The sequence below is a fragment of the Siniperca chuatsi genome, linkage group LG10 (assembly GCF_020085105.1).
Source record: "Siniperca chuatsi isolate FFG_IHB_CAS linkage group LG10, ASM2008510v1, whole genome shotgun sequence".
Taxonomy (NCBI): Eukaryota; Metazoa; Chordata; class Actinopteri; order Centrarchiformes; family Sinipercidae; genus Siniperca; species Siniperca chuatsi.
Genome location: NC_058051.1, coordinates 23,414,658 through 23,440,341, shown reverse-complemented (window position 1 = coordinate 23,440,341; position 25,684 = coordinate 23,414,658). Strand labels below are relative to the sequence as shown.

Here is a 25,684-nt window from a genome sequence, read left to right as displayed (position 1 = left end):
TAGTACTCATTTACTTAAGTAAAAGTAGTAATACCACAAATATTGCCCTTTGGTACAAGTGCAGAAGTATCAGCAAAAAGTAAGATTATGCATTAAGTTGAATCAGAATGTTCAAAATGTTTTGTATGTAAACTCACCTGCAAAGTAACTTGTAACTAAAGTTGATATAATGAAATAAATAGTGGAGTTAAAAAGTACAATATATATCTCTGGAATGTAATGGGGTAGAAGTCCAAAATAGCATAAAATGGAAATCCTCAAGTAAAGATCAAGTACCTCAAAATTATACTTAAGTACAGTACTTGAGTAAATGTACTGAGTTAATTTGTACCTCTGGGTAGTAGTTATTTGCAGGGTTGTTCCATTGTGTTGCATTAGATCACACCATTTTTTGGTGTCTTAGTGTTTACAACTATTTCACTTGCCTTTAATATACCTGTGACAACATCTTCAGTGACAAGGCTTAAGAAGATGTGAATACACCCAGATATAATCAGATTTGCCATTTACATGTATAACTCATAGATATTAACATTTGGGTAGCAGACTGTATTTTACAAGAAGAAGACAATTTAATTTATTTATACTCACAGGGGACATTTGTGACATTTTAATGCCAGCTGCAAAGATAGCCTCAGGTAAAGACGTTACTAAACAACATTTATCACTTTAGACGTTGACAGATTTTGAAAACTCTTAAACAGCTTTAATTCAACTTAGCAAAACTCAGTGTATTTTCATTTAAGGAAAACAATTGGCAGGTAAATGTTATAAAGAATCAAGAAGTATCAATCAGTGGTTAAACGTGGATGAGATAAATCAGGTTAAAAGTTATGTTAACTCACAGCAATTGGGATTCCACTGCACTCACCTGATGTCATCCTCATTGGCAAAGATAATGACTACTCGGGCATTAGGGTTCTCACTCAGCCTGCGAATGATCTTGTCAAACTCTCCAGATCTTGGTTCACGTGGTATTTTCACCGACTGGGAAATGCACAGACCACCTAAATGGAAGACAAAAGAGAAAGGTTTCGAAATTGAAGGGGTTTAAGAAAGATTTTCTTCTGTAAAATGTCTGAAAAGATCTCATTAGCAGAAATTTTAACATCAAGTGCATAAATAATGCTGCAATTTCAGGTGTGTCTTTTTCAAACTCTTGGTCACCCAAAAAAATCTGAAGGAGTGTTGAAATGTTTTCTTCTTTCTTTTACCCCACACAAATCTTTTTCAATCCTCTGGACTTTTTTTATGATAGATGCACTATTAAAGGTTTGCAGGTGCAATATTTCACAGTATGAGGGATGCAAGGTATTAAAAAAATTTTCTTTGGACCACAAGGGGCAACTTTGAGACATGGAGACCCATCAATTCAGTTTATGGTCCTGCCAGTGAGACCAGGGGAATTGGTTAGGATTTGGAAGTACATAAATTTTGTAATTGAAAACTGGCTCCATTTGTTCAGAGTCATTTTTCTTATTACATTGGTTGTTTAATTTTGTTCAACTTAAAAACTGCTGTTTTTACTAAATTCTAAAATCTTCTAAATTCTCTTTCTTGACTGGAGAGTGAGAGACAGAAAATAAACATGAAATACATTACTTAAATTTTCAAATTAAATCAAATTATGTCAAATTGCATGTTGGTAAAACCTATAGTATTGTCCAGTGATGTTGATTAGTTTAGTTTAGCTTGTTAGGCACTGACCAGCACAGTACCTACACTTACAGCAGTTCCCCACAGATCAGTTTAAAGAGAGTCCTCACCCTCTTAGAGATGCTCTGGTATTGAACACAAGTCTGAAGGCAGCAGGGGACGTCCCTTGGTTACCAACAAGCTAAGGCTTTTTAATTCCCAATGCAACATTTCAGGATAACTCTTGTGTCGCCCTGCCAAAATGCCACAGAGAGTATGTGCATGCTAATGAATTTCCCTTTCGTGACACAGTACAAAGCCAGCCCAATGAACAATCAATGCAGGAATAATACCCTCTAGTTCAGTTCATGGCAGCCAGACTCACACCATAAAACAAAGCCTGGCCCCAGCTCAGATACTAATAGTTTGGGAAACTGGAAATATGAGTAAAGAATATGGGATGCCATTAAATTAACAATGATGTTAGGCTGCTTTGCTCATGGGTACAAAAAGTCACTTCCGGTTAAGTCAGTGCGGGGCTTCAGTGAGTGGCCTGCACTGTTGTTCTGATTGTACACTGTGGATGAATTTAATGATGTTTCCTTTTTCTTCAAACCCGTGGTTTCGCTATTCCACTAGGGCTGCATGTATATTGTAGGGTTCCTGTGGTCATACATGTCACAGCTAGAAGACTATTCACAGCTAGAGTCTATTCCTCCCTTCACTGGAGGAATAGACTCATTCCTTTGTGTGTGCTGGCCCATGTCTGCTGTTGGGGGATGTTTCCTTCTGCACTCAGGCAAGACTCAAATCCCTAATTTACTTAGTTTTCCACTTCAATATCAAAGTTAACACAGATTCCATCATTCAATAGTCTGAAATTTCAAAGGTTCCAACATAGATATTATACTTAATGAACTGGGGCCGGACGCATAAACAATACAGATGAACAAAAACCATGCATTTGCCATTTCCCACCTTACACATGCTTCAGACCAGTCGGACACATTTTTTTTTAACGTGGCGTGAGGATGATATGATAAGGTGGAGATGGAAAAGTAAGTGAAAAGACAGAATCTAATAATAAAACATTGTTTAGGTTGCTAATTTATTTTTTTGCTGTCTTAACAGCGATCAGTAAAATGTCAGTCAAAGGTGCATTTATAAACTTAATTTTGATGAATTACCTTTGTGTGCTCCAGTCAATCACTCTTAATTTTATTTCCCTGTGTGCATGATCTTCTCATTTTATCCTTCATTGTGATGCACTTTGTAAAGTATGTTTTGATATGAGAGTAAGCAAAATCATTGAGTACCTCTCTGACATTTACTGATGGTGATCACTGTTAAAGGTACATTTGACAAATTAATGAATCGTGTGCTGTAAATAGCCAGAGCCGTACAGTACATAGTGGTCACGAGTAATAACGGCTGCTGTGGTATTGTTGGAGATCCGCACAGTGTTTGAAATTGCACTGCTACTTTGCTGCTCTTTTCAATGACAGGTTTAATTGACATGCAAATTGTCGTTTAAGGGTGTGCCTATGTCCATTTAGGGCTAACTGTGGGAGAGGAAATGAGGCTTGAGCATGTGCACCCAGTGATTGAGATTTATAACAGAACCATGCACAGCTTTATAAATTTGACAAAAAAGGATGCATGTGCTTATTTCCGTCTTTTTGAGTACACATACTGTAGTTTTATGAGTTTTATGCATCTGACCTTATGTGTTTTACCGAACATAAATAGCCTATATGAAAGTATGCAAAAAAAAAAACATATGCAAGTAAAGCATTTCACAGTTCACAATATTTGTGTACCTTTCTACAATCTACGTGCTCCTGATTGTTGAGGCTTTGTTTAATCTGAAGCAGAGGTACCTCTCTGTGTCATTACACTTAAACTACCCAGACAGGCACATGGGAAATTTAGCACCAGCATAGCAGCAGCTCTCTGCTCTCAGAGACTCCATCAATCATTAGATTCTATGTCTTTGCCTCACTGCTACTTCAGTCCCCCATTCCCCCAACATCTGCTGTGTGGAAGCAGAGCACTCATCCCTTCTTTTTCTTCTCTTCTCACATCCCTGGCAGCAGGCTGCAACATTGCTTAACCTCCGGAGAGAATACCAGGAGGACCAGGGGGGAAAAAACCCGGCCTGTGAGAGTTGAGGCACACTGAACAGGGCCCTCCATGGGGGCCAGTTTTGTAACACTGTTAGTTGTATGGTAGACACGGCAATTTGTTATATTGCTAACACTATCCATTCATCCATGCAACTGTCCATCCATTCTTCTCCAAGTACTGGATGGTCAACGACATGGTCCCTTGACTCGAGGACCCCAATTCAAACTCCATGACCGGGAGCAGCTAGTCAAGGCACTCAATCCCAACCTGCTCCAAGTATAAATTTCAGTTTTTCTGTTCTGCAGCTAATCTTGCGCTTCCCCCCCCCAACAAGGGTTACACACACAGATATACTGTTCAGTACATACATGTAAACATACAAACCTAATACATATTATTTTCTTTCACAGTGTTTACATACTGAAATATCTTTCACACGTTGATTCATCTATGCCAAGCTTTTCCAAAATGGCATTTTCATACAACCTAAGTGGCTTTTAATTGGTCTTGGTAATTATAGGTTTTGCTCATTACATATTTTATATTAATTTTAGCTAATGCATCTCTCTCTTTAGCTCTCTACATCTCTTTAGAGGAATCAGATTTTCAATAAAACACTTTGAGAAATTCCATTTTGCCATCGGACAGGATGTAATTAGGGAGATAAACTTAACATCAGAATTCCCTTAAACTGAACCAGACCACCGTCTCCCACCTAATGTTACTTTGTAAACATGAGAACATAGAGAAAGACAATTATAAAGCAATTCATTACAAATGTGTAGCAGCCCTGAAAAAACCCCACCGTTTACCTCATTGTTTGTGTCTGCAGAGACATACAGGATTGTCTGTTGATTAATTATAGTTATACATCAAAATTATTTGAAAGTGATCTCTGCTGATTAACAATCAGTGGCTTGTGTAAAACCAAACTGAACAACTGGGTTGTGCTTTAGGTCTCGCAAAGGGAAAAATAAATCAAAACATTAATAATTTTCTCATTTAGCTAGTTTGGTAATTTTCCCGATGACCTGTTGCAGTGTGCCAAAACCAAAAATAAATTATCTGTACATACAAGTATAAGTGTGAAGGCAAATCTACTGATAAAGTGAAGCAGCCTTTGTACTGCTGAAAACTTCCTGAGTAGTGTATTTCACGCCCAACACTCATCCTATACCACTCTTAACATCTGAGCCATGTCTTAAAAACCACCTCTAAAAATATCCGTTGCTGAGGAGACTGCGAGCCTCCTCTCTCGTGTCTTCCATTGTCAGCCCCAGTCTGTGCTCTCCTAATAGCTCAGAACACTAATATTCCTTCTCATTTGACACCCGTGGGAGAGACAGTGCTGCCATAAACATTAAATATTTCCTGGCACTGTGGCTGACTGCAGCACAGCTCCTGTGCTTGGTGAATAGTAGTGCAGAAGCACACAAAATACACCCAGGTGGGCGTTGTGGTGAAGGTGCAGGTATATAAATAGCCTGTTTATTGGGATGCCCTCGAAATACCTACATAAGCAGGCTTAATTTGCAGCTGGAGAACATAACTAAAATACAGAGAACTAAAACTAAACTAATGTTGCTTCTACAACACTGATGGTCAATCATTATCCATCGTTGCAGGCTTGAAAAATCTTCCACAACAATAAATAAAAAACCCTCAACACCCAAGCTGCTGCTTCTTTTGCATGGCAGCAAAGGATCTATTAGTCAAGAGATACCATCAGTTAATAATTAGAAAGCCTTTTTGAGCTGCACAGAGCTTTGAATTCCCATCTGCTTTGAACAGCAGTGTTGTTCCATCAATCCATTGTCCCGTATATAGTGTCTGGCTACTGATCAGTATGTACACAACAGCAATGCTCAGCCTCAGTGGTGTGATCACAGTGGTTTACATTATACAAATACTCTCAGATGAGATCAAAGTAATGCAAAATGTCAGGAACCAAAACAAGTTGATGTGGATAGCACTAAATAAGGAGATAAGTAATATCCCCCTCTGATATAGCAAATCGTATATCAAATGATTTATGCAAATCAGTTGATCAGAGGCCTGCGATAAACTGGCAGCCTGTCCAGTGTTTCAATCCAATGCATGCTGGGACACACTTAGGCCCCTGAGAGGGAGAGAAAATGGATGGATGGATGGAATTGATTTTAGGCTAGGAAAACAACAGTACAGGTAAAGTCCTGACTATCCCTGATAGCAACATGTTACCCTAGATGAACTGCAGGAAGTGTGTTTTAATAGTACATTATCTACAGATTGTGTTTTTCCCCTCTTATCAGAAATACAGCTGTGAGTGAGTGGCCCAGGTTCTCAGTCCCATGTTCCAACTACCCTGCTAAAGTGTCCCCGAGCAAGACACTAAATCCCCCACAGTCCCTGAGGTGCTGTTCTGTCGCTGACGCTGTGCTCTCACCTCACTGTGCAGGGCTGAGGGGATAAAAAGAAATTAATTTCTCCCCTGGGGATCAATTACAGTATAACATCCCATTATAATTATTATAGACTGCTGAGCCACAAAGATACCCCAGACTACCAAATTTCATTCTTTTCTGCAATATTGGATGGCTCAGATGAATTTAAAGACTGTAAGTGACCTGCTCCTGCCTGTAACATGGGGAGGACAACACAAATGAACAAGCATGTTGTGTGTAAGAAGTACAATGTACTTGCATCAAAATCTGGTAGAGATTATGATTTATTTGAATCACATGAACGGCTTTCATATTAGAGAGGAGAAGATGAATGGCCCTAATTCCACCTATGTATCATTGTAATTTGTCTTTATTATGCCACGCATCTGTGTCATTTTCCACACCTATAACCCTTATTTACAACATTTGATCAAAGAAGTCTTCCCATAGCAACTGTGTGTAACTAATGTATGTATTGTACAGTATATGTGTGTATGCAGTGTATCTTCATTTCAAAGTACATGCACTCAGACACATCGATGTGTCTGAGATGTACTGCACAGCCTAGACAACTTATCAGGGACTTGTTGAGTCTGCAGGTTAATATCAGTGACCAGCTTTGGGCTGGATCATGTGATGAGCCCTGGGCTCACCATTATGTACTGCTGGGAATACGAGGCTGAACTGTGGTTTAATGCAAGAATGATGAGAGTCAAGTTTCTCCTCTCAGATATCAATGAGCAGCACACAAACTCATGCTCACTGTCTGCCTTTGCTCTGCTAATGTAAATAAATATCTAGAGCAGATTAGATACATACTGACAGACCAGGAAAATAACCTGTATTATGTAAGGAAATGCATTAACATTGCAATATACAGTAAATGACCTTATGGAAAATGTTTTATTGAGAATTTGTGTTTTTAATCTATTCTGTGGTGCATTTGGAGGCTGCATATTATGGTGGTGGTGAATCGGCCTGTATTGTATTGAATGGTATGTTTGGCCTCTTCATTCATAAATACACAGGAGGTAAAATATTAGAGGAATCTTATAATATAAAGCATGACTATAGAGCCACACCACAAAAATTATGTTTTGAGTAATTTGTGCACAGTACAAATGACTTGTAAAAATGTTTAGTAATGTTTACTCAAAATAAGTATTTCACACAAAAGACCACTTGATTCAGTTTCAAATTTTCAGCTAAAACAACTTAACAGAATTCATACTATATCTAGAAAATTGCATATTTTCATTTATTCGGTTGGGGGGTGGGGGGTGCAATCCTGGCTACACACTTTGGTGGAACGAGCTCCCCACTGACATCAGGACAAGCAGAAACTCTACACACCTTCTGTCGCAGACTGAAAACTCATCTGTTCAGACTGCACTTTGGCCCATAAGAAACAAACAAAAAATCTATTGTTTCTAAACGTGAAGCAGTTCAGCATATTTGATGAAGTTGATGTACTTGCATGATCCTTGTAATTTCTGGATTTTATCCACATGGTTAAAAGCGTCAGCTAAATAAATGTAATGTAATGTTTCAATTAGAGACTGGTCAGGATGTCTGTAGATACAAGCATACTGTACCAATGCTTCCAATATCTAAATAAAACACAGTTATTGTTTTAAATATAGTAACCATGGCAAAATTACACCACAAATGAATAAATCTACAAAATGGCTCCCAATAAATATGATTTGAGAATAACAAACTGGTTATAGACATCTATATAATTGGCTGATGTTAAGTGTCCTTTAATTTTCACTTCTCAGTAAATTTTCTTTACCATGTAAATAAACCAGTAATCAATGCACAGAACATATAGGCGTTCATGGTTTTTCTAGTTATTTATGTTTTGATAATTTACCGTACACTTCCTCTGTAACCTGGCTTTGCTATGTAAGAAAGTGGTGCTGCTGAATATTTGGGTATCAAAGAAGCATCAGATGAAACTAAATGACAGGAAGCAATTTTTTAGCTTGCTGTGTAGTTGTTTAGAATGAGTTTCAAATGTACTCATCGGGAGATGCTCTGATGTTAATAAGAAAGACATCTGCATGGTGATGTGTGGAATTAGATTGGATTAAAGAAGACTCATTACTGTGATGCATCTTCCTACAGTATATGTTTTCTGTAAAATATGTATGCCACCATTTCTATTAAAAAACACCTTAAACAAAAGTATGTTCTACTATCATTTACGACATTGGGTTCATTAATAATCATATGATTGTAACAAGTGTTTGTTTTCATCTTACTTACTACTGTTTTCTTAATGTTACACAGATTTAAGTTCATATTTTTTAATTCTGATGACAAGAAAAGTGTTTCTGGTGATAAATTCAGAAATGCCTGTATGGTCTTCAACCCTGTTGAAGGCAGGCTGTTTTGCATGTTCACCTGACTGCTAAGCTTGAAAAGGGGGCCAAGTGGGCGTTTAGACCAAAAACAGCCCTGCGTTAAACAAATGCAAGAGGCTGCGTTGGTTTGGGGTGTGTTGATTCATGTACCAGTGAGACAATGAAATGTGGTCCAAGATGTCCAGTTTAGTTTAGAATAACAGACCTACAAGTTTGAAAGATTATCAGAAATCAAAACACTGAACTGCGGTTTATAATACTATGAGGAAGGATTATACTACTCTATATGTTATTATGGCGACAATCATTTTATTTTTTCATGTGATGATTGCGAGGTAAACAGTAGAAATACTGTGTTCTATTTACAAAGTAATCAACCAGGAATTTGCGAGTGCATCCTGTGTATTGCCGGTTGACTTTGCATTTGCAATCCAGCATTAGTTGAGCCATTTTTGCCATTCAAATGAATGAGGGGGCAAATTATTTTCATTTGTAATTTGCAAGCCAATGCGGGCAAGTAGCCTGTAGTTAGCAGTGATACTGAAGAAGTGGAGCTATCTGAAATAACATTACTAAATCATTAAGTATTTAAAGGGCAGATTTTGATGTTCAGTGTTACATTTTTAGTTCAAACTGCTACAACTGACTGACTGCTGTTATCTAGCCCACCCAACAGCTTTAGTGAGTTCATTACTTCCCATGTGAACTTCTGTTTGTTAGCTCATTCAGCAAGCCATGGCGCAAAACAAGTTAAACCCGCTATATGTAGAATTAGAATCTTTTTGATAGATGGGTTGTCAGTTGCTACTAGTATTGTTTTGAAAATTTCTTTGCACCAAGAGCTGAGGCAAATAATGTGAGACTGACGACTTGCCTTTATTATAATAAACGTGAAGAAAGGGAGCAATGAAGCAACTATAGTGCCCCAGCAGGTGCTGTATGCTGGACTGGCTGTTAAATTGAGTGTTATGAACTGCATGGTTCTAATCTTTGGTCTCTGAAACAAAAAATTATCCACTCAAGCTTGTATTGATGACTCTGCTAACAATCTGCGAAAGTATATATGAGAACCCAACAGGGTGGAAGTGTAGTTACACTCAAGGTCTCAAAGTTGATGGATCAACTAAAAGTATTTGTTGGCAAGGTTATTTTCTTAAGCCAAATGGCAACCAGTTCTGGTATTACATCTGTCAGCAACTCTGCTCTGATATCAGCACGCAGTAAGTCCCGGAGGGAAATGGGCCCACTCTCTATTTATCCCCACAGTGCAGGGGAAGCTCATGGAGGGCAAGAGGGCACCAGTGACAGAACATTATTTTGTACATATTGTTCATCCCACACTGTTACTTCAATTTTGCTTGCTGTAAATATGCAGTGCCTCTCCACTGCAGTGTGTTTTTACTGAAAGCACATTATCATTATGAGGGAGGTTTAAAAAATATGATTTCACACCGTGTTTTGCATAAATGATACATTTTGACTGAAGTCCTTAACCAAAATGGTTTAATTTGCCACAGTCTGAATGGACAACACATATTCTCAGTGTTGTCATTTTGTTACTGAAATTGGAAAAATTGGTATTTGTGATAATTTTGCACTTTTAAGATATCAAAGAAGTTACAATTCAGTAAAAAACACAGAATATCAGCACCAAATATTGTCTATTAGAAACTTAAATCTAAAGAATCAGTCTGTCCGACCATGGGTAAAATACACATCTACATTCGGTACTGTTTCTTCAAACACTGTCACTTTGAAACTTTGTTACTGCTAACAACAGAAGCACTTTTTATTGATGACCATGACTATATACATCCTTGATATATCTTTATCTTATATATCTTTTATTTAACGGAGCCTCCCAGCCAAAGAATTTCACGAGTGTACTTGTACAGCAACAATAAAACTCTTGAATCTTGACATTAAATTAGAATCTATTATTTCAACTCAGTGGTGTAAGCACAAATGATTTCTCTGTGTTGGCAGGAGCTTAAGAAATCCAGCACTGTCCTATTTTTCAGCAGTTGTAAAGTTCTGAACTGTGTTAATAGCAAAGTTTTTTGTACAAATGTGGCAATTTGACCTGAGGATACACACTTCATGTACAGAAATTTTGATAATGCGTTTTATATTCTTCAGGAGAGAATAGTAACTGCATGTCATTGTCAACCGTTGAGCTTTTTTCTGGAGAGCATGTTGTCTATTCAGTTCCCAGGTCCTGAATATAAAAAAGGTACATGACAACAGGTTCTGGGGCAACTATAAATTAGATTTCAAAATGACTGAATGACATTTTCCTTCTTAGTGCAAATAATTTATAAATCAAAGACAGGCCTCTAAGCACTGTGAAATGAGCTTTTCTGCACTGTTAAAATGACTCACCTGACAACCATGGGACTTTCCTCTTACCAAGGAGAATCCGCATAGCAAAGCTCTTAAGATGAAAATGTTGTTAAAGCTTAGCTGAAGAGTTTAAGTAGTATATATACTGCTTCCTCTCATGAGGCAAAGCAAACATTAATGTTGCTATCTAATCAGGCGTGGGCACGGGGTGAAGAGCTAGCTGCAGCAGGCCTTGAGGTGCACATTCTTACTTTGTCAAAGAGCTGCTGAAAACTTCCCTGCAACTACATTTGATGTTAGACTGTCAGGCTCGATATGTTACCTTCAGTAGCGAGCATACATTCCTGACAACAGATGAGTGAAATAATGGCTGTCATTCTGAATTTAAATCTCTTTTTTCACCCCCTGGCACATGACAATAGTTTCTTTATCAGTGCTTAAAATGTAATAAATTGCTTCTTGGCGTTGCTAGCATTCTTCATTGTAACCTGCTGATACTGCCAGCAGCAAGTTCTGTGTGGTCACAGACAAAGAGCTGTAGTAGTATAAATGGTCAGTGGTGTGTTCTTATAAATATGCTTACTACTTCAGTTACTGATATTCACCTGGCTATATATGACTTTGCTCATTTTGGTGTGAATAACTGAAAGTGACAAGATGTTTTTGTACTTAATGAACCCAAATCTAAGGTTCCTATTATTTGCTGATCATATTCCACAATTCAATTCAATTACAGAAAAAGTTCTCAATAGTAGAGCTGCTACAATTAGTCGATTAACAACAACAAAAGATTAATCGACAATCATTTTAGCCAAAATGACAGAGATTTGCTAGGTCTAGTTTCTCAAATGTAAGGATTTGATGCTCTTCTTTGTCATAAATAATAGTAAACTGAATATCTATGGGTTTCGGACTGTTGGTTGCATAAAACAAGCTATTTGAATACATCACATTGGGCTGTGGGAAATTATGACATGCATGTTTCACTATTTTGTTAAATTGTTTAGACAAAATGCTTGATTGATTAATCAATTAATTAATTAATTATTCTCAGAAATGTATTTCAGGTACTTGTTTCAAGTATATGTAACAGAAATACTGCCCATTCTTGCTTCTTTCCAAAATGTGCCACACCATCAGACTGCACCAAGGTTTACAGGTGCAGCAGGATCCAACTACCTGAAGGTTCATCCATTCTGTGATAAAGTGCCTTCACCTTTAATATTGCCTCTGGCAGGCCCCAGGACAGGCTCCTGCAGAGGCCAGACCAGCCTTGCTAGGCATACAACTTCTCCAAGATACAGTAATGAACAATCCTCAGATGAATGCTCCCTTTTGTTAAATTGTTATTGTGCCAAAATACTGGTCTAAAAGCTTCTGGCCTCAAAGTGAACAAGGTTTAATATTTCTAGGAACAACTGGAATTCCTTCAGTAAATCACATCTTAATTGTTTAACCACAAACGCAATATATCTTGTTTGCATATTTTGCAGATTAGCTAACCTCCTAATCACATGTCACTGATAAAATTGTGTGAACTGCTAAAAATGTCAACCCAATATTTAATGCAAACAAAGGATTAGATAGAATAACTGAGAAACTTTAAGCCAGACAAACCAAACCCACAGATTTGGTTTTTGTGTCTGAGTGGAAAGTTTGGGATATTTTGTCATGCAGTGTTGGCATGTCTCTGTGACATGATAGAGATAAAGCACATTATGCAAATATAAGATCTGTGGCAGAGTCTTGACAATCATTCTCTTTGCACACCTGCAGCTAAAACCCTTCATTGATTTTGAAACTGTCTGAGGAACCAAGTTCCAGGTGGTTGAAAGGAACATAAAGCAACTCTTGGAAGTGTAGCTGTGACAGTTTTAAAGATATGAAACCATTTGCGAAATGCTGCAAACTGCTAATTAAACAAGGTAATGAACAACGGAAAATAGAAAAGTAATAAATGGACAGAGCAGCATAATGTAACTGAAGTAGAGATATAAAAAGAGAAAATTCGGGTTTAGTAAATTACTTACTTATGGTCTATATTCGTTAAAGCCATTTGCATTGTGTTAGTGCCTTGAAAAAATGTGTCATGCTAGTTCAAATGTTTGCTTTTGTTTTGACGCACGTCTGAGTTATTACATTTTTAGCTTCTTTTGTTTGATCAATAATATGTAGCTGTTGAACACGTGAACTGCTCTGTGGCCTACAATATATACAGCAATTTTCCCACATTGCATGCCGCAAAACCTGCTGTCTTTTGCCACCGGACTGCCATGCAGTATTATGAATAATGTCAGCAGGTGAACAGTGCTGCGGAAATACCAAAGATACTGGTGGTTGCACAAAATATATTCACCTTATGGCTCTTTTAACCCTCAAAAGCCCAACACAGCATTCATCAGGACTCAATGAGGCCTGAAGCAAGAGGAGCAGCTTGTCTGAGCCCTGACGGGGATTTCCTGCATTTGACATGTTGAGCCAAGGGGACATGAACTCCTACCTTCCTTCCTCTCTTCTTTCCTTCCTTTTTTTCTTCCTTTCTTTCTTTCACACAAAGTATAATTAGAATAAGAGTACATTAGACAGGAAATACTGTTGAAGCTACACATTTGCATAATGCTAACACCTTATTTATTGAATTGTTGGGCTGTTGATTCTTTTCATCGTGGCAAAATAAGGCTTTAAACATGAAATCAATTCATTACACAGAGTCTAGTGCTTTGTCTTGATCAATGTAATATCTTAATAATACCTACAGAATCATAAGCTCATAAGGAGCATTTACATAATAAGTAATATCCTGTTTGTTTTACCCATACAAAATGTTTTAAAAATATAACTGAAAACTTACTTCTTCAGACAATATTTTTCACCAGGCGTTTCAGGTTAATGAGTATTCAAATCATTCCTCTTGACATTTCCCTCATGACAAAGGGGGCAGTATGCAGCCTCATTTCCAACATTTGCATAATCTCCCTGTCATCCCTGCGCTGCTGGGTGCTGTGGCCCCCCCCAATTTAAGAAGAAAAATTCAGATTATGATATGAAATTATCCATCCAACTAATCGTAGATGGCAATATCTAAGTGTCAGTGTGCTGAAATCTGAAAATTAAAGTACACCCAAGAAACAAAACAAAAAATTGTTGTATAGATATTAGAGGTTTCATTTTATAGGTCCACCTGACTCTGTAAAATGCACTTGATTTGATTACATACAGGGATACAGTAGGGAGGTGTGCAATATCCACTGAAAATAAATCACACTACTTTTCACAAGGTGAGAATAAAATGACATGGAGCAGCCTCTATTACTGCAGAGGACCGTACACTCTCTAATAAGGACCCTGGGGGCACAGCAGCTTTTGAGAGAAGAATAAATGGAAAGAAATCTTCTCAGCAAAAGCATGTGCATCAAGGACAGTCTTGCATTTCAAGGGTGACAACAGTGAGACATCATACTGAAAAACTTTTTTTATCCGTCTTTTCTTGTAGTCATCTTCGATAATGACACTCCAGCCTTAATCCCAAGGGCCGGTTTGATAGTTGTTATACAATGGGAACAACCCAACTGAAAATGCAGCTCTTTGAAAACAGATCTGCATCTCGAAGGTGGAACGTTTTAGTGAAAGTCCAGCAACTGCAGATTAAATAATGTCTGAAGTATTGCCATTTGAAAAACTGTCCTGATGATGACACTATTCAGCATGCCCAAATTCAGGGGCTGACACACTTTCTTTGGAGACCAATGCAAACAGGTTCTGTATGTGACGCTTGCATGATCTGATATTAAACATTTATGCCTCTTCTGCATCTTTATCTGCTGAGAATTCTTTTAGTGGATCTGCTGTGTCCTCTCCTTCTGACTTTGATAATCCCCTTACTTTTCTCTGATGCCAACAAGAGGCTGATATTTTTGGTTTTGGTGTCTTGACAGCTGTTGGATGGATTGCCATGAAATTTGGTACAGCTATTCATGGTCCCCAGTGGATGAATCCCAATGACTTTGGTGATCCCCAGACTTTCCTCTAGTGCCACATGTCTAGTGTTGACATTTATGGTTGAGAGTGAAATATCTTGACAGCTGTTGGATAGATTACCATGCAGTTTAGTGCAGACAGTCATGGTCTTTGTGAACTTTCGTGATCCGCTGACTTTTTACCTACCGCCAACATCAGGTCAAAAATCAAATTTGTCTATATAACAGATTGGTTTCCTTTTATAATGAGCATTAGAGCCTCACAGAACCACAAGCATGACTGTACACTCTTAGTCACATTATGAGTTACTCAGTCAATAAAATTACAACTTTAGCAAACAGACTTACTTTACAGTATACTGTATGATTATGGTTGAATTCATCTGTGACGTAAGTACTCAATATGAGGTCAACTGATTTGTTGCTTCACAGACAAAACAAATCCAGAGACTTTCACAAAATGACTATAAAACAAGAGAAAAAAAGTTATCTTCTCGTCGTAGCATACATCTTCCACGTGTTTAGAAGTACCAAACACTACACTTCCTGCAGACAAAATATCCACAGGAGTCAAGCTTTTTTATTAATAGAATGATTAATAAGATTCATTCTTATCCAAGATAAAAGTTGAGGTTAGATCCAGTGAAAAGCTTAGCTGAAAAAAAAAAGTAGATGATGATGATTTAACTTCTAAATGACATATGTTGACGCTAATGCATCACTGCATTGTTATCCTCTGATTTGTCCATGCTGAAGAACAGATTTGTAAAAAAATAAAAAAAGCTGTTACAATTGGATTTAAGAGCCTCATACAAGGTTAAGGAAGTCTGTGACTGTCGATGGGTGTGAAAAGATGAAATGAACACTGCAGAAGACCTTTTGTCAGAAATGCCATCTGGATTATCGGAACTGTCAAGAACACATTGTCTTCATTTTTAGTTTGAACATTCATGGTTACACATTTTTTCTGATAACAGTGGATGCTACAAGTCTGCTGTATTTAGAGGGAACACAACTGTTATTCATGATTTTCAAAACACTGTCATTTAAAGAAATAACTCATCTTAACCCTGTTCTAGACTTAATGTACAAAAGACAAGGTCATCTAAGCAGAAGCATGTCAGTCCCCCTCAATTGTCTTAATTGTTATTCTCACCCTTTTCAGCTCAAGTTCACGCTTTCTCTCAGAGAAACACTAATTGTTATTTGCAACCGCCTGTGAGATATCGACTGCCCCAGTGCCCTACTGTTTCCGCTCAACGGTACAGATACTCAAGTCCAGCCAGTCTGATCAAATACTGTGTGAGTTTCCAGTTCAATTCTGTTTCCACTTGAAAGCCCAGTGAGCCAGGATCAAATGATATCAGATTCTCTCACCAGCAGGACCTTGTGTCATCTAACATCTAACACAACACTTACACCACCACCCCCACTCTCTCAAAACCACCCCCACACATGCTTACATACTTTTTGAAAATGTTTATTTGACTAGAAATATAAAATTCGAAACAATCGGCCTTTAAGTCTGTACTCTGTTGAATGTCAAACAGAATTTGTTTTGCCAGGAAGCAAATGGACATACAGTAAAACTAAATTGATATTTGAATGGCTGGGCTATTTTTGATTGTCTTTTTTATCACATTATGGGAGAAATTTTTCACATTTGACTTCCAGCTAGCCTTAAACAGAAACATTAACCTGGAGGGCACTGTGAAGAAAAGGCCAAATTAAAAAATGTCATGATGTCCATTTATGAGCTTGAGATTCGCTGTGGAGTGTGCTGGAAATATAACTGAATGTTACCACCGAAACACCAGCTGCAGTGTGTTGCCATTAGGACCTCACAAGCATATGGTCTGTGGGTCAACACAGCAATCTATTTCTCCCCAGTGGTAGCATCTCTGCTAAAATCATCTTGGCTAAAATGTCCTCCAGAACAAATAAAGCACTAATCTCAAAGATAAAGCCCTTAAAGTATAACTGAAATTATTCTCACTTTTTGTGCGAATGATACTGCAGTTATTGTGCATAATTTTCTATTTTTCCAAAGAGAATGAACTGTTTTGATCACATTTGTGGAAACGACTTCTAAGCTTCAACCATGTGGGTGGGTTTACCATGACAACACGTGACTGACATTTGAGAACTGACGCTGTGCTGTCAACTCGCCTGAAGAACGTCATGCTGTACAGCCTACAAACGTTGATACAAAACATGTTTTCCCCTTCTTCATCAAGCCCACATAGCGTTGGTTGTCAGCTGTGATTTAAGACATCTGTCCCTTTACAGAATTTGACATTTGGAAAGTGGAAGCTCCACTCGTAAAGCAGACGCTGGTTAGCCTAGCTTGTTAAGATGCTACGGTGTTACTTTTCATTCATGTTATTTCAACACCTGCTGAGCCATTGAAGTTCCTACACGCTCAGTGTTGTGTTTGCCTCATTATCGAAAGGAGCTATCATTGCGTTGTCTCTGCTGCCTCTCTTTCATGGGTCTAAATGTGGTGATGGTAAATAACCATATTGTTGAAACTCACAGCAATAGTCCTATAATCTCAGAACTCTGTATGTTGCCTCATGATTTGAATCACGACACGAAACAACTTACAAAGACATGGAATAATGTTGGGAGTGCTCTAAGAAATGGCTAACTACCTCAGCCCCACAGTTGGTTACCTACCTGTGTGACTGTTAAGAACTATTTTCGTACCCACCCACACAAGTACTGCACCAGTCAAACTACAATAATGACATCATGAGTGAAACAGCAGAAATTGAGCACAAAATAAATAAATGTGTCATTTTGTTCAATAAAGCCAGAGAATCTACGTTATATTTATCAAACTTCAACATACCCAAATCTGCCATTCAAAGCTAAAATCAGTTTTCCTCCACACAAAGCCAGACAGTGAAAACAGGGCCGCTGTGACATTAGGTGGGTGAGACTGCTGCTCAGTATGGCCTTTGGCTGGTTAATGAGATAGAACATTTGGCCAGTTCTGATCTGGCTGTTTTATTATGTCAGCAGACAACTGCAGAACCCATTTAGCAGCCAAATACCTGTGGCTTTGATTTTGACAGAGCTGCCTGCTTGTCCTCTGTGTGTCTCTCGTATAATCAATCAAAGCCTGAATTGGAGGAAAGGACATGGGAATCAAACAATACTTCAGCATGTAGAAAACAGACGTATGAAAATGTTTTGCAAAAATCACTCCAGTCGTCAGATTTAAAGGAGCTGTAGACGGGCTGACTTGACAGATATTTGTCTAAATTCTTGTTTACAATTGAAAGGCACTGAAAAGAGTGCAGTGTTTGTCTCTGAACAATGATTTTGCCTGTGTGGTTGCCTGACATGCTGTCTCTTACTGTCAGGTCGTTAAATCGGCAGTGGAATTCGAGAAAGTGTTCAAAAAACAAGAGTTTGGTCAAAACATTAAAGTATTTCCTCTGTTATGCCCCCTCAGGTTTCCTGAACAAATACATGGCTTTTAAAAACCACATAAAATGTCTATAAAGACAGATGTTTGACCTTCCGTGCTGAGACATTCAAAACTAGAAGCCTCCTCTTCTTGTAGTTTATCTTTGTCTTGACATCTCTTTGGCCTTTTTAATTTCTAATTAAGGTGTGACCTCAGGAGGCATGCTGGACTGTGAAATTACATAACGAAATGCAATAAAATCCTTTAGAAAGTATCAGATCTCTGTAGCTGGAGACAGAACAGGTTGGATAAGTAGATGTTTGCAGGGCTTTAAGCATTCATGACTCAGTCAGGGCTGATTTAATGAAAGGCTGTGCTGAGGCACCTTTAGGGATTCTTCACCTGGCTAAGAGGGAGACATTTTGAGCACAAGAAAACAACTGATCCAGAGACATCTGTGTGTAGCAGGTGTAAACTGACTAGTGACAGTATGAGTTTCAAACTGCATCAAAGTTACCATTCTGAGTTTTCATTGTCAAAAGCACACGGTTTTCTTTACATTTGTTTATCACTAAAATGCATTGTATACTAACAATATTTTATTTTCACCTTTCACAGATGAAGCAAAGATTTAAACGCAAAAATAGAGGGAATCACACTCTCACCTAAACCAAAATTTTGTGTGATTTCAGTGTTTAAAAAAGGTTACACACCAGTTTGTAGGGGATTCATTTGAGAATCACTTTGGATGATTCCAACCTTTACATGACTGTAGAGGCCATTGCTACCATTGCATACCCATAGGTTTTCTCCTCTTTATATCTGTCCTTTTTATGGGAATTTGGGAATTCTAAAGAAGTGAGGTTCATACTAAAATATTTCAATTCATATGCAAGGTCTTAATTTGCATTAAACACCAGTATCTTTAAAAGTAAGGGGGAAAATGAAAGATTTTTTTTTTTTTAAAGAGAGAGAGAGAAAAAGCTCAAATCATTGGAACTCCTGTGTTGGGGTTTGAGTTCCCTTTGCATGAACTGTTAGGCAAATAGGCAGCTGAGCTGGACAGACTGGAGGGCTCTGCAGGAGTAATCTGCTGCTGGTGCTTCTCCAGGACAACTGATGATGGGCAGCAGCTTAGAGCTGGCAGGAAAGAAAGGGACGCAGTGGCACAGAGAGTACTGGACATGTCGGTAGTGATTACATTCTGCTTCAGAAAGGGTCAGGGGTCAGATTGAGTGTGTGCCGGCAGCTTCCTGCGCTGAACTGACTTCCCAACACTATACAATGCCATCTCCTTATGTTGCTTTGGGCTAGCTCTGCAGCCTCACTTTCACACTGTCAGTGCTTCTCAATATTTGAAAATTCAAATTCAATTCCTTCATTGCATCTTCTGTATGCACTTGTGTAGCAGATGCAAGTATTTCCTCGAGATAAGAGTTGGGAACTTACTGTAAAGTGAGATTTCAGGGAAAGAATTCAGATTTCAACATTAATCATACCCAACAGTCTCTGTTTTATAAAACAAAGTTACAGTAAACATTTACATCTCTCGGAACAATGTCAAACATTTGAGGCAAAGAATAATTTTAAGGTTGCACCAAGAAGTGCCTTTATGGTGCGTCAGCAACAGAAGCTAGCTACCTCAGGACTAGCTACTGGTACACGGGGCTTTTGGACTGCTCTTTTATTTTACCACAGAAGTATTGTATTGAACTAGCATTATGTAGCTATAACAATAGCTTCCTCTATTTTAAATTCTTCGGTGTTATCCTCCTGGTCAGCACTGACAGGGTCGACAGGGAAAATTTGCGAATCAAAGTTGATCAATGTTTAACTTAAGCCTCTGATTCCATTCAAAATTCCATTTTATATTAATTGAATTCTGTACAAGATTGTACAGTCCTAAATGTTTGACTGATCAGGCCCTTAGCCTGTACAAGTTTTATTGTGTTTATATATTCACTTCCATAACATTGTTGTCATGGTATGACTGACGTAACAAGTAATTTGATAGAATTAATACAGTATAAACAGCTCTCTGTTTACTGGCTAGCTTCCACAATGTGTTGCAGCTTTATTTGCTGATAGGATTGTTCAAAAAAATTCATAAGCTACTTCTTCATATTCAGTTCATCAAAGTGAAGGTTTTACATTCCAACATATAAGCACAGGATCCTATTGCAACAAACAAACCATGCTATTTTCTAAATAACAGCTCTCAGGTTATATCAAATGTAGCAGTAAGCATAATGAAGTAAATTATTGAATCTCTAATTGAATCGATTTGTTTACATAGTAAGTTTGTTTACTGGATGTTGTTTAAAAAATATATATTTGATATATATGGAATTGCTTGTCCAATCACAGGGAAACACTTTCAGTGGTTCACAAAATGAGATTCACATAGCGAGAACCATTTTCACATCAGTCTAAATAAACTCTGTGATGCTTGTAGGAATGTTTGAAGAAAGACTCACCGTCCTCTCGAGACTTTTGAATAAACGCATCAACACCACTTTCTCCATAGTTTCCCTCAGAAGCTACAGTGGAGACGTAGTTCCAGCGCATGGCTTTGACAATGTCCACCATGGCCTGGGCCTGGTAGGTGTCTGGGGGCACCACCCGGGAGAAGAAGTCATAGCGGGTGTTATCACTCAGCTCGGGAGCCGTGGAGGCGTAGCTCACCTGAGGGATCTATGAGAGAGGCAAAAAGAGCGAGCGAGAGATGTGGTTACACCCTGTGAATAATGTGCTTTTTGTAAATTAATTATATATATAGAGAGAGAGAGAGAGCAGGAAGGTTCCTTGCAGTTTCATGTACAAATACATGATTATAATACGACACCTAACATCTGCTGAAATCTCAGCTGCTCTACAGTTGGCATGCTGTTGCTTTAAATAGTCCTGATTATCACAGGCTTAGCTACAATACTTTCTTAGAAGTATTTTCCACACCAGTCAAGCAACACTAATCTGTTCATGAATTCACACTTCTCTCTAACATCATGTGGGATTGTATTGGTGTTGAAAAACGTATAAGCAAAAGATGATCTGCCTCCAGAGCTGCAATAATACCCAGTGTTCTTGTCAGAAATCACAAAACCCTTATTGTTTAATGGGAAAGGCTGGAGAACTATAAATATAATACAACCATATTGTGTTACTTAGAACAGTTTGAATAACAGTAGAACCCAATAAAGTCAAATGTTGAGGGATAACTCGATAGGACGGAAGATAAGCAAGTCAGACTTATTGAACTAATGGAAACTGCTTTAGATAATCTTGAGATAGTCATTGAATTAAGTCACAATATTCTTTTGGTAAATCTGTTTAAAAATACATTTGTGAGATGGAGAAACAGCTATAGATGGCGAGTGCAATTTTCAGAGTTCTGCTTGTCTTCACATGCCGCTGTTATAAAAGGTTTAACTCCTTTCTTTTCTCAGTTCTTAGTTTCACTACAGAAGTCTTTCAGAAGCCGCCTCTAGCAGGAAACTCTTAGTTGGTACGTAATCTCAACTTTTGCTTGCTCAAGTTGTTTCAGATTTATGGCTGTCATAGCTTCTGTGATCTTCCTATGGCTTCTGTGCTGCACAGTTAGGAAGTTAACTGACCAGATTTTATGACATTCAATAATGTATTTCATGGTTTAACTTCAAATATGGTCACACTTTTTATGCTGATGCATTTTTTTCCGATTCCCCATGGTTGATAAATTCAGGCAGTAGATATAGAAGGCAGAGTGGCAGCTGCTTTAAACCAGAATAGGGTTTGACTGCCTATGAGTCAATGGGTGAACATCTTTTAATGTGCATGAACCAGCCCAGTATTAGAGTAGACTACTTGTCCTTAAGCCACTCTTTCCGTTTAAAAAGGTTTTAATCCAAGAATACATGTATCATCACAAACAAAAGAACAAAATGTTGACAAATAAAAGGGAAAAAAATGTTGCTTGGGAGTTTTACTCAGTTTTTGTAATCATGTAAACATAATAATTTCCAAAATTTACAGTTACCTATATCCAGTGCCCTCCTATGCTATAAGTTATGTTTTTTCTGAATTATTTCAATACAATTTGCAATAAAACATTATTTTCAGTGATAAATAAGGAGGTCAAAACAGTTGACTTTGACTGTGCCTTTTCATCTAACGACTTTCATGTGAATGAAATGTTGCTTATCTTTTTCAAATACTGTTTGTCATGGCACCTCAGCGTTGCTCTGGGGATTTTGACAAATACCTTTGAGTATCCCTACTGAGATGGAGGTATGTGTGGATGGAGCGATAAGCAGAATATGACACTGTAAAACACTTTGAAACCTGCAGTATGTTAGAACAGCACTTCATTTGTTACAGCGTAGAAGATGTGTGACTAAATGGTATTTTTTGGAGAGAAAAAATTTACCTACCTACCCACTTACAGTACTTACATCCAGCAATGCTACATCAAAGTAAACTTTACCCACCAACAGTCCTACTTTACCAATATTTGCTCCACTAACTGCAGATAGACTTCCTCTCTCCCTCACTTCACACAGCGGAGGCCTTTGATGTGGTCAGCTGTAGCACTGCACTGATCCTGCTAGTACTGTGCTCCCTGCTTGTCGTCGTAGCCTGTTAGGCGCACAGCTGTTCAATATGTACCCATGACCTACAGCTCCAAACAACTCATGTACTCCACACCAACTTTCTTTTTGCCTCACGGATCCACTGAGTAAAGCCAGAACAGGGGACAGCGTGTGGAGGACTTGTATTGAATGTAAAAGATGTCCTCTTGTGTCATTTTATGGCAATATTTTGGAGTTGTGCGTCAGTGCAGGCTTGGCTTTATAGGTAATGACTTGTGATACGGCAAACATCTCAGTCAAAAGCAGCCTTGTTAACTCGATTCCCTTTCAAAGAAGAGAAAGGGCAGAAATGGGAAATCTGTGTGTGGGCTAATGGACCATGTGCGAGTTGCATATAAGCCTCCTGGATTGATGGCTTTCAGTTGTCCCAGGGCATCACACTGTGCCATGTCCACCCACCATTTCTGTGTCGGTTGTCTTGTTTTGAGCTAGAATTGCTTGTGCAAATTGCATTACTTCATGAACTGTGAGCACTGAATGACATCGATGTTGGAGGCTGACATCCTCATGCACGTGATCCTCTGGGATGCACTTAGAGACACAGAACTTGACAGGGTCTGTGGCATGTGTTGAGTCTGCACCCTGCGGATTGATGGCAGTCAGCTGACTTGTTGATTTAACACCTGGTGGTAACAGCAGGCTAAGGTACACCTGACCCCTAAGTTTGCTCACTTCATGTCTGCCTTGATGGTAAGCAGAACTTTGAATCAGTGTTTCTCTCCCTCTTGGAAGCAATAAAAGTGTGAACCTGTCTTTTTTTTTCTCACTGTGCTTTGACATCATAAGGCGGGATCTAGCATACTGAAATTAAAGTGTTGTGCAAAGGTGTTTGGAAAGTGTTAATGTCTCATTTTAGACTATCTCAATGTTCTTGCACACAGTAGCACAGTTAAAATGAGCCTTTTAGCCATTTGCACCTACAGTTCACTTTTTCCGTGTCAAAGTGATAGATGTACTTATGTTTGTTAATTTTGCAAAATAAGAACAGTATGTTCTTAGGAATAAAATATGAGGTGATAGCACATAAAAATGTCTCTGGCATCTTCTTTCTATGGCACCCATCAGCATTAGATAAACTCTCCTCCCAGAGGGGCTTTAAAAAAAAACCACAGATAACATATCATTTAAGAATCCCTGCTGACATTCATGACTGTACCTGCTAGTTCTGTGCCTATTATTACTGTGTATTGCAATCGCTGTTCAAAATCTTTTTTAAAAAGGCTGACAAAAGAATACTATGTTAGAGGTTAAAATGTGTGTTGTACAATTCAGTTCAGTTGCTGAATTTGAAGAATAATAAAGTATTGGGGATTACATTCCAGAAAACAATAAAGACTGGGCTTAGTAACTGAAAATTTGATTTTAAAAAATGTTTTGTTGTTTGTCAGCAAAATCATGCAATACTTTAAAAATATTTAAGTAAATGTATTGGCCCTTTTTTTTTAAATAACAATTTTTATCTCTTTTTTTGTGTTTTTAATTTTACTGCTGTCATGTATTGTGGTGCTGCCGTGACATGTCTAGTCCCATATCTGCCAAATAAGTGGGAGCTGCAGTGAAGCTACCCTGTGTTGTATTTTTCACCTGAGGGATTTTCACCGCTGTAACAATCACACAATTTCAGCATTCTGTCAAGAACCGGGACAGGCAGAGCTTATCATGTTTGTGTTGGCGAGATTTCTTGCTCACTGGACTACAGCGATAGTCCTGAACAGTGTGCTTCCTCTAATAGAACACAGTCACTTCTTAGCATTGACTCAAGAAATTTAATTCCTCAGCAAAGGCCCCCTCTGATCTCCCTCTAGAGAATCAAAAGAAACGGGGATTGGGAGAAAAAATAAAGACATGATGTGTAGTGAAAAGAGAATTGCCATATGTAAGCAAGGAGAGAATATCCTGGCAGGGGTTCGACATATGAAAGCTGTGTGGTGCAACTGAATTCAGGATGGCTCAGTATTCTCGCAGCAAGATTCAGGGGTAAAGATCTTAGTTTTTCAAAAATGTTCTCGTGGCTCCATTTTACTAATGCTGTGTGCACTTACCATCTGTTCAAGCTGAGACTAAAGCAGCTGAGCTTCCTGTCCTCTTATGTGAGCTCTTTGTGACCCCCACCCCACCCCCCAACCCCCAACTTTTTAGAACTGCTTTAATCTGCACCCCCTCACCCCAGTACTATCCATTTAATTGCTAATGGGCTTGGGAAATATGCTTAATTGCTGTGATTTTAGATTTTTGATGCAGATTTAATGTTCAATCACTTGCTTTAAATAACTGTGCCTTTTTAAAAATTCAATGAGCTCATTTGGCACTACATCAGTGCAGGAGTAATGATGCTCATTAGAACTGTACAAAAATATTATACATCTGTACTGTTTGCAGGGGAAGACAAATCAAAAGCTTTCGTCAGGCTTTGGAAATGTTTCAGCAAATACTTCCTGTAAATAAGTTAGTAGTATATTTTTAATCTATGAAAACAGAAAGAAGAAGTTTTTGCATGAACCAACTAATGCTTTAGTCTTGCTGACAGTTACGCAGGACTGCTGTTACTTTGTGCGAGTTGTTGATATTTCATCTAAAATTATTATGAGGTAAAACAACAATTGGGTCATAAAACCCAAGAGCGGTGGTTGTGGTATGGGATGTTTTCAGCACCTTAGATTCAACTAAAATCATGTATGGCAACTGACTGTTTGCTAAACCACTCTCCTAAACAGTGATTGTCCAATCATAGCTTAGCAACTGTAACTTGGCACTTTCAGTACAT

The 25,684-nt window shown here is 38.2% G+C and overlaps 1 protein-coding gene across 2 annotated transcripts in view; it reads right to left on the bottom strand.

Annotated features, from left to right (window-relative positions):
• LOC122882695 (metabotropic glutamate receptor 4-like) overlaps positions 1–25,684 on the bottom strand; it is a 179,791-nt gene that overhangs the window by 39,917 nt on the left and 114,190 nt on the right. For both annotated transcript variants that reach the window (XM_044210366.1, XM_044210365.1), the window contains exons 3-4: positions 20,770–20,986; positions 872–1,007 (exon numbers count right to left, since the gene is read on the bottom strand). In XM_044210366.1, the coding sequence (XP_044066301.1) occupies positions 872–1,007; positions 20,770–20,986 (353 nt within the window). The remainder of the gene's footprint in view (positions 1–871; positions 1,008–20,769; positions 20,987–25,684) is intronic.